Below are 9746 nucleotides of genomic sequence, written 5' to 3'. Positions count from 1 at the left end.
TGCTTGTTAAGTTGCACTTATTTTAGTGTTACTTAAGTTTAAAGACTTTTTAAATTTAAATTTATTTTGTTTCGGAAAATATTTATTTTAATATTTTTGGTGTATTATATTTTTATTTTTATATAAAAATAAAATTTTTAAAAATTAATACAGGCTGGATCGAATTGGGCCCGGATGTTAGTATTTTTATCCAGGTCGAACTTGAATAAAAATTTAATCCCAATTTTTAGAATGGAACCAAATCTAGCAACCGGGTCTAAAGTCTTGTTAGGACCCAACTCGGCCATGACAACTCTAATCGGAAAATTGCTGACTAGTTCTTTACACTTAGTGGACTCAAGTAAGAGGAATGCAAATTGGGCTGAATAAACAGCCTCCTATCACTACGCTATGACAGAAGGTTAACAGTAGTTGTATATAGTAGAGGAGCTATTATCGAATGGGCACAAGGTTGCGGCCCATTTCTTGAATTTCTTTGTTAAAATGAAAAATCAGGCGGGAAAATTACAGACTAGTTGGCGGGAAAGTTTAAAGCGGTAAACCAACTTTTCTCTTTACTGCAAGTACTTTTATATAGTTTGCATATAGAATTAATTTCAGTTTCATTTTCGTCTCTGCCTCTCTCGTATCAGCTATCTCTGCTTTTAGGGTTTCAAACATGTTTTCTAGTAGTCAGTTTGAAGACAGCTCCCCCTTGGCCGGTGGCGGATTCATGTCTTCTCAGCTTGGTGGCTCAACTCCATCTTCTGCTAGGGTCAGTCATCTTTCTTTAACCTTTATGTCCTTATCCTTCCTATGTTCTGTTTGGCAGCCGGGAAAATATCGGCAGAATTGTTTCGCGCCAGGGGAAATCAAATAAATCTAGTAGAGGAAATTTGAAAATTTGAATGTTTGTTGAAGTCGATCGATCTAATCTCACGTTTTTACCTGTTTGGCGTTTAGCAGATCCGTGATATGCAGGGGTTGGTACCAGCGACGGTGAAGCAGATAAGTGAAGCATCTCAATCTGGTGATGAGAAATCCAGCTTCATAATTGATGGTGTTGATGTTGCCAATGTACCGTTTCTTAGATCCTTCCACTGTTTCCCTTGAAAAGAATCGTAGTGTTTAAATCTGGGCATCTACAGTTACAAATCTCTTAGCTTATTTGAAGAAATCCTCATAACTCATCGAGTTATTTGATTAATTCATTCTTCTTTCTTTTATCTTACTTTCGGATGCATTGCTGGTTCAGGTAACTGTAGTTGGCATGGTGTTTAACAAAAATTCAAGGTCCTCAGATTTACGTTTCCACCTCGATGATGGAACAGGCCGAATTGAATGTATAAGATGGTAAAGCGGTAGATTCCATTTTAATTCTACGAATTATGAATGTCGTCCTATTGTTATTTAATTCGTTTCCCTGCATTACTGGTAACCTTAGTGGTTTTTTTTTTTTTTTTGTTTCAACACCGCATTAAAAATCAATATTGAAATGAGAGAAGCAATTTTGATTTGAAATCTGTATCTACTTCTCTAAACGATTTTTTCTGTTTCAATCAGGGTAACTGAAAGACTCGACACAGGAGACTTGGATGCCTTGGAGTAAGTTCTCTCCTTCATTTAATTCAATCAAGCATTTATTGTTTCTTGCTTTGAAATGTCATTATATGCTTTTATATTATTATATTTTGTTTCATTCTTTAATTTCTCTTTGCTATAGAGATGGGACTTATGTTCGTGTTAATGGACACTTGCAAACTTTTCAAAGCAAGAGGCAATTAAATGCCTTCTCTGTGAGGTATGTTTCCATAAATAAAATTCCTAGTTTCCCAATAGATTTGCAAGGTTGGGATCTCCCTTTTATTGTTATCACATTCCACAATTTGTTGATAGTATCTGAACTGTGCTTGAATCTGATCTCACTAAGATTTCCAACGGCATCTGATCCATATCATGTGACAAATTGTTCATATAGAATCCTTTATATTTGTTATCTAATTAATTGCCTAACCTATTAATCATAAATCAACAGACTAGCTTGGATATGTAATATTCTTTGGTTTGCTTGCAATTCTAGGTTGGTGACAAATTTTGATGAAGTTACTTGCCACTATCTTGAGTGCATACATTTCCACCTGCAGAATTCCAAAGTGCAGTCTAAAGCTAATGAGGTTTGCATATTAAGATGCTTATACAGTTTGATTTATTCTCTTGGAGATGAGTATGGCTTTTGATTGGTTTTTTCCCTTATGCTAATTGTAATCACAGGGTAGTGTTTTGGCCTCACAGGCGCCAGATTCATCATTCGGCACTCCTGTGCGGGGTGCATCAAATGGGCACCACCCAGCTTCGACAAATGATGTATGAAATCAAAATATCAAACTTTATCATTTCCATTAAATCCTCTCTTTTTTTTTTCTTCCAATAAATATTATCTTTTCTTTTTCCAGTTCTCTATGCAATATAATGCTGATGGACTCAAGAGTTTTGATAAATTGGTTCTGAACTATCTGCAGCAACCTTCAAACATGTAAGTACTGAACAAAAACTTTTTTTTCCCCTAGGGAAGAAACTTGGCTTCAAAAATTTTCAATTGGGAAACCCGTATGCAACTTGAATGAATTGCAATAGATGAGAAGCAAGTTCTGATTACCCATACAACTTAATCAAAATCAAGCTTTTTCATGAACTTGAATGATGCATTGCTTGAAGAATGCCTTGTTTGCTCTTAGAGAATTGTTTTGGAGGGTGGTGGTTGGTGCTATTTAAACATCATGTTACGTTTGGTTGGCTTGAATAGCTATTTGGGGCTTTCCATCAAAGGAACAAACTTGGAATTTTTAACTTACTAATGATTTTCTGAATTGATTTGACTGGCCGGTTATTACCATTTACAGTGATCGAGAAATGGGGATACACGTAGACGAACTTTCACAACAGTTGAAATCTCCCCTAGAGAAAATCAAGTATGTACATGATGAATATACTTTTGGAGTTATTTTAGTTATGTATATGTAAAATATTCATCTATTAATTTATTAATTTTTGCTTTTTTTTTCTCTTCTCTTGTGGTAGGGATGCGATTGAGTTTCTTGAAAGGGAAGGTTTGGTTTACTCCTCCATTGATGATTATCACTACAAGGCTGTAGAAGGTCTCTAAGTTTCAGAGCATAGCTTAGCTTGGAATTAGGTGTTAAATTGGGTCTGTAATGACTGGTGATGGATGTTGTCGTTTCTTATACTTTATTTGTATGATATATTTGCTTGGATTGGATTGCACGCTTCAATCTTGTAGAATGGAATTGCATGCTTCAATCTTTTAGGCATCATTCCTAGGCTGAAGCACACCAACACAACACAATGAGTTCTGCCTAGTTTTAGAATGCAAGTATCATATTATAGTAAATACATTTATAGGTAGAGAAATTCGTTTAGTGGTAGATATCATATTATATGAAATATATCCAAAGAAATCTTTTGTATGAATGACTTGGTATTGCCACAAGGGATGACATTCTTCTGTTGATATATCAGTTGACTTATTATTTTTTAATTTCAGCAAAATTTTAATTTGATTATAAAATACAAATTATATTAATTAGCCACAATAACAATATAATTGGCTTTTCCGTAATTAATTAACCATGTAAATTAGTTTTAAAACAAATTATTGAGTATACTAACTGATCAAATTTTCGTTAATGTTTCTCTGTTTTATACAAAAATAATAAAAGGTAAAAACAAACAAATTTAACTATATATATGGTAAATTAAGTCTAGGCTTTTCATTTAAATATTGGTTCTCAGCAAGATATGTTAGAAGTTTTGAAAATAAATCCTTTTCTTTCTAATAAATTTTACAATAGATTGTATTCGTGTGTGTCAATTGATAACTAAATCACACAGACCGCACGGTCTATAATAAATAATTTTCTCTTTATTAAAAATAAATCATGAGTGTGTTAAATATTACCATTTGAAATAGTTTATTCGCAACTCATATACTCAAATGTGTAAAAGGTAATACTCCTGCCAAATTTTAATTGTTTTGATATGTATTTTAAAAATATGTTATTCAAAACTATTTTTAAAATCTATTGTTTTTTCTATTTTTATTGCATTTTCAAAATTATTTTATATCAATTTACAACATCATTTAATTTGAAATTTAACATGGTTACAAATTATATTAATTTATAATTTTAATAATAATTTAAGACTTTTTTTCAATTTTTATGGTTTTTATAACACATTTCAATACATTTAACAATATAATCCATTTTAAAAACTTAATACTGTTAATCATAATTACATAAATATTTTAGTCATGTTTTAAAATTCTTAATAATATTTTTGGTTTAAATTTTTGTTAACAAATTTGTAACTTTAAAGATTTTAGTTTTTAAATTTTATGGTATTTTAATTTATTTTTAAATATATTATTTCCATTGGTTTCTAAATATTTTAATTTCTAAATCTGTTTTAAAATTAAATTTCATTTTTACATTATTTTAGATTAATTTAAAAACATTGTTTCAATTGACATTTAAATGTGTTTATTATAGTCTGTAATACTATATGATATACTAATGTACAAGTAATTATTCTGTACATAAATTTTGAAGTAATAAAATATTATTTGTTGTTAATTATATTGTCACGATGAATTGAAGTGTTTTTATTATTAATTTTTTTTTGTTTTTATAATTATAGGTGTTTCCATCTATTTTATGATTTGAGCCTAATTTTTCTTACGTTGAAAGTAGTATTCAAGTAAAGTCATCCTAATAATGTCGACTCTAGAATTTAAACCTAGTCCAACTACCTGTAGAAGAAACTCACTTCTACTTTTTAAATTTATTAAGTTTTAAACCTCAAAAGAACATTTTTGTAAATGTATAAACCCTAAACTTCTAGTTTATGTCTTTATGGGTGAACAGAAGTCAATTAAAACCGAGCCAATTCGATTAAACTAGTTCAATTAAATTAATTTTATTGGGTTGGTTAGAGAAATCGATTAAAATGTATTATCCTATTAAATTTATATATTCAAAACATTTATTCAGGAATTCAAACTAAAATATATTATCCAAAAAATATAATACGCATTAATTTAAATAATTATTAAAAATCTGATAATAATTCTGAATAGTTCTCCTAATGTTTAGGAGCACAATATTATATTATAATCATTACAAATCTTGTATACAAAAGGATGCCTATGAATCATTAAATTTTACAGCTTCTTCTTTCTCACTGGTCTATTCTTCCTACCTATGTCTGAAGTCAAATGCTATGTGATTCGCCGATTGAGTATCAGTTCGATGGGCATCGGTATTATTGTCAATGTAAGGGAACGTAAGTTTGAGTGCGCTGAAGCACATTATACTCCTATTTAAGAGTCGAAAGGAACTATGTATAGTTCTTGACATTGTATCAAAAATAATAAATATAATAAGATTCCATAATGAGATTAATGTTAAAAGCCCTGAAATAAAAACCCTTAAAATAAAACCTTTTATCAATCAAAATTTTAATCCTGTTGAATGACATTGATCTGAGTCCGCTTGTGATACTGATCCCATCAAATCAAAGAATAATAACATTAATCACAGCACTAGGGAAAGGCAAGGGGAAAGGGAAAGACTAGACAGATAGTGTTGTATAATTAGAGAAATAGAACATCAACCTCTCCAATGTTTGTGGATAAAACTTTCTTGCGAATAAATAACAAGGTCTCTTTATTCCATTCCACAGGCATGGTCCTGTAAGCATCCTCTGCACCCACCACCCATACCAATTAATACACTAACACCCCCCATTTTATTTATTATTTTATTATGAGAGTACAAAAATAAAATGAAAACAAAATAAATACTCTTTTTACCTTTTCATCACTTGTGAAATGGACTATGTCGTCAATGGTCTGCAAAAAAACACACAGAGTTTTTCTTTCTTAAATCTACACCAATCAACACACTCTTACTAATTCTGGTTGGGGTTTTGAGGCCCTTTATGGGTTCAAAGAATGTGAACGACTGATAGTGTCTGAACAGAGTAGAACTATGGTAAATTGAAGAATTTGCGTATGGTTTGACTCAATCTCATGACCTATGGCATATAAGTCATTGATGGGACAGCATGCTACCGCTTGAGCTAGAGGGTTTTGTTTCCCCACTCTATTGAGAGATGCAGAATATGAATGCCACATGATACCTGAACAGGGCGGAAACATGTGCAAACTCATCAGTTTGCGCATGGTCTGACTCAACCTCATGACTATATAACATATGGTAGAGCATGCTCCCATTTGAGTTAGCGAGTTCTGTTTCCCTACTCCACAGAGAGTGGAGCAGTTTTAAATGCCTAAACAGTTGGAACTGTGGCAAACTGAAGATTTTACGCATGGTCTAACTCGAACCCCATGACTTACGGCAAATTGGTCATTAATGGTAGAACTCTCAGCCTTTACACCCGTAGGGCTCTTAGTAGAGACAAGGCACATAAATAAAATGTAATGTAATGTGACAACTTACTGTAAGGTTCTTGAGGAACTTCAATGTAATATCTTCGGCCTTAAATGATTTAGGATGCCACTTCCGTTCAGACCAATCCACATATGTTACCGACCGTTTTGCTATTCCAACAGGATCAATCATCTGCATGCAAGTATGCACAAATATAATATATAAAAAATCAAAGCAAGTATTTATTGATACAAGCGGAATAAGCGAGTCTAAATGTACCAACATTGAAAAAAGTTGGCAAGTAATGCTCATCTGCATAGCAATTGCGCCCTTCCATATTTGGCTGACACAACACACATAACATGGACGTTAATATAATCACATTATATTCTTATTCACAAAACATACAATAAGGTGAGTCCAATAGGAAGATTACCTTGCAGTAATACCTAAACTTAGTGTAATATAGGCTGTCAGCCATAACTATTATAGCATGCTGCCGCTTCATGGAGAACCACTGAAACAAACAAAAAGTTGATTTACTCATTTATAATCACAGATTAAACCCCAAAATGTAATTGTCCACCATTGTCTATTGTTTCAATCTAACTACACTTTCAGTGTTTAGCTGCAAAGCCATATATTATTAGTCTAAAAGGGATTTACCTGTGAGCCTTTTCGAAAATCGTCCTTTTCAACTTCGGGCATCATATGCTCGGAATATCTCCCGGATCCATGTGGACCAAGATCCACAAAACTGATGAGAGGAAGAGATCAAGTGAGGGTAAAAAATAGTTTTCATAAACTCAATATTTACAACAACAAATGGAAAGGCTTTTCACACTAAAGTTACAGGACAGGATAAAGGAAAGAGTTCAATGTTGCTTACGAGTCGATAAAGCTGACATTAGTGAGCATCAAGTAGTTGTAGACATAGTCAAAGTTCTGTAATGGTATGCAACTGTGGAAGAAGGTTTAAGGGGAAAACTTCAGATAACTACTTATCATGAGAATATTAAGAAATGAAATCCTATGCCACATTTACCTTTCGGACAACAACACGAACTGCTGGTTATCAGAGTCTAAAAGTGCCTTTGCCAACAGTCTCCTCTCAGCATCAACCATGGAAATTTTACCCCAAGACACCTGCATTTTTATAGCTGCTATTTTAGGTGACACTATATAAAGTGATAATCAAGCAGAAATTTGAAGTTTAATGGCGGATAAAGATTCATCAAAATTGAGGAACAAAAGGTTTCATCAAAATTTTAATAACAAAATGCATAAAATGATTAATGCTACCAACCGATTCACTGTGAATGTCTCGGCCCATGAAGTAATGACTTGTGTGTACTGGCTTTTCTTTGGAAGCATGTACATAGACAGAGAATCTACCCTCATGGCCCTGCAGGAAAGATTAAACAATGTGATTTTTAATAGTGAAGTTTGTATAGTCCTCAGCAAAGGCATATATCGGTGTATCCATGTTTCTATATAATTTGTTCACCTGCAAAAAGCTTTAAAAAGAAAGAAAGAAAATGCAGGCTAGCCTGCATTTAGAAAGAAAGAAAGAAAGAAAATGCAGGCTAGCCTGCATTTAGATCAGTTTGGAAAGCCAAGAAATGAATACTTCTGTCCAGCATGCACCAGCATCTATGGCTGTCTTTTGCATTTATCAGAGCTGATACCAAATTTCATTTAATACGAATGACAGACATACAAGGCAGCAAGTTCAACACAAAGATCAAAGTCCATAAGACACACAAAGAACAAAGCCATGTTAAGGCAGGCCGCGAGTGAAAAGCCAAAACAAAAAACATCGATGAACGAGCGAGGAACTGGAAATCTTACCTGAAAGAACTTAGCCCAGAGTGGCTCAAAAGGGAGTTGACCCGGAGTCAAAAACAGGAAGGCAATTTTCCGATTGTTGGATTCAACAGGAGGTGTTTTGAGGATTTCCTTAATTACAACCTGAGAGATGGTCTCATCATCAGTTAATTCCCTAGTAGGAATTTTGGGAGCTGGTGGCTGATTGAGCAAAGTACAGTCTGTAGGAGAAAAAATAAAGCAAGCTGCCGAAGTTGCCGGAGGGTAAAGATAGGCAGCAATCAAGAACAAGATCACAAAATTCACCAATACAATAATCCACACAGGCCTCTTGAGGTAGGGACGCTGTCTTGAACCAGACATGATGAGGAAATATCAATAGCTTTTACATTTAGTTGCCACTGCACTGCATAGGGTGGTTGCCTTCATCTAGATTTTGAAGGCAACATATCAGCATCTCAAACCATCACTCACTGTCCTTAATCTCACCATCTTATTACTTAGCCTGTTTTGACCATTGACCGTTGACTGCAAACAAATACCCTTTATTGTCTGCAATTAAGTTTCTTTTTCTGGGATCAGACCATAATCTGAAAAAGGGTAGATGGTAGACAAAGACAACATCAATTTAATGAATACAACAAACATGTATATGCTTTAAAGTTTAATCAACCTTGAAAAGAAAAACAAGTTTTGAATGCAAAGCAGGGACCATACTGTTATTTTGAATAACACAGACACAAATAAACATAGTCACATACACCATGTGAACAATGCAAAGATTGAACAGAGATTTTTTATGTATTGATTCCTACATCAGACTCCTGCAAATCAACTTTACCTACCCTAATATGCTAATAAGAATAGAACTCTTAGAGAAAATAGGGGGAAAAAAAGAGAAGAGAAATGAACAGTGGTTGCAATGAAGTGATGAAGAGAAGCAAGAGTACCTTGAATTTGAGAGATGGGGTTTGATAGGACAATGCAGAGTACTGAGAAAATATGAGAGTGAGAGAGAAAGAGAGAGAGATCCAGATCCAGATCCAGATCCAGTTCAAGTTCCAGCTCCAGTTAGTAACAGTGGCAATTCTAAAGTCTAAGAAGGAAACTAAAGAAAGCACCCCCCATAAAAAATAAATTATTTTTTAATTTGGAAAAAAAAAAAAAAAAACTATCACTTTCTTTCCTTTCTTTCTTTCAAGTTTCCCACTTTGTCCATTCAAAAGTTCCCAACTTGGAGAAAAATGAAATCATTCAACTTGATCACTATCTACAGTTTTTTTTTTTAATATACTTAATAAGCCATTTTTTAATTTATTATTTGTTATTAGTGATAGTAAAACAAAAGGAAAGTACAGTCACATAGTCCACTCCAAAACACATCTCATCCATTCATCCCTGTGTTGTGTGCATTCAATAATACCCAACGGCATAAACTTTTTCATCATTAATAGTTCCTTATTTCATGTA

The 9746-nt window shown here is 33.2% G+C and overlaps 2 protein-coding genes across 3 annotated transcripts; one reads left to right on the top strand and one right to left on the bottom strand.

The window, feature by feature from the left end:
• Positions 1-586: 586 nt before the first annotated feature.
• LOC105784274 (replication protein A 32 kDa subunit A) lies at positions 587-3510 on the top strand. Of its 2 annotated transcripts, none has more exons than XM_052626185.1 (10): positions 587-754; positions 946-1056; positions 1235-1332; positions 1543-1584; positions 1703-1780; positions 2060-2153; positions 2272-2343; positions 2433-2512; positions 2880-2948; positions 3058-3510. In XM_052626185.1, exons 1-10 carry the CDS (start codon positions 659-661, stop codon positions 3140-3142), a joined length of 825 nt encoding a protein of 274 aa, XP_052482145.1. In that variant the 5' UTR covers positions 587-658; the 3' UTR covers positions 3143-3510. The 2 variants fall into 2 exon arrangements, with proteins under 2 accessions (XP_052482145.1, XP_012465565.1); XM_012610111.2 differs by having other exon boundaries at positions 2251-2343.
• Positions 3511-5476: 1966 nt separating this feature from the next.
• On the bottom strand, positions 5477-9399 carry LOC105781701 (glycosyltransferase BC10). The gene is made up of 11 exons (XM_052625955.1): positions 9227-9399; positions 8301-8866; positions 7756-7854; positions 7495-7595; positions 7339-7410; positions 7116-7206; positions 6886-6966; positions 6733-6792; positions 6519-6641; positions 5870-5908; positions 5477-5760 (listed from the first exon to the last, which is right to left on the bottom strand). The coding sequence occupies exons 2-11, from the start codon at positions 8637-8639 to the stop codon at positions 5629-5631; spliced, it is 1137 nt and encodes a 378-aa protein (XP_052481915.1). The 5' UTR covers positions 8640-8866; positions 9227-9399; the 3' UTR covers positions 5477-5628.
• Between the last annotated feature and the right edge of the window lie 347 nt (positions 9400-9746).

Source organism: Gossypium raimondii, chromosome 13 (genome assembly GCF_025698545.1).
Source record: "Gossypium raimondii isolate GPD5lz chromosome 13, ASM2569854v1, whole genome shotgun sequence".
NCBI classification, from domain to species: Eukaryota; Viridiplantae; Streptophyta; class Magnoliopsida; order Malvales; family Malvaceae; genus Gossypium; species Gossypium raimondii.
The sequence above is the reverse complement of the archived record's forward strand: the minus strand, read 5'-3'. Positions and strand labels throughout refer to the sequence as shown.

Excerpts from the sequence above, each read along its gene's own strand:
- LOC105784274 (XM_012610111.2), top strand. The coding sequence starts at position 659 with ATGTTTTCTAGTAGTCAGTTTGAAGACAGCTCCCCCTTGGCCGGTGGC. Across the intron at positions 1,781-2,059 it reads TTAAATGCCTTCTCTGTGAG|GTTGGTGACAAATTTTGATG; the intron begins GTATGTTTCCAT and ends TTGCAATTCTAG. Across the intron at positions 2,513-2,879 it reads CTGCAGCAACCTTCAAACAT|TGATCGAGAAATGGGGATAC; the intron begins GTAAGTACTGAA and ends TACCATTTACAG.
- LOC105781701 (XM_052625955.1), bottom strand. The coding sequence starts at position 8,639 with ATGTCTGGTTCAAGACAGCGTCCCTACCTCAAGAGGCCTGTGTGGATT. Across the intron at positions 7,596-7,755 it reads GAGACATTCACAGTGAATCG|GTGTCTTGGGGTAAAATTTC; the intron begins GTTGGTAGCATT and ends ATAAAAATGCAG. Across the intron at positions 5,909-6,518 it reads AGTTCCTCAAGAACCTTACA|ACCATTGACGACATAGTCCA; the intron begins GTAAGTTGTCAC and ends GTTTTTTTGCAG.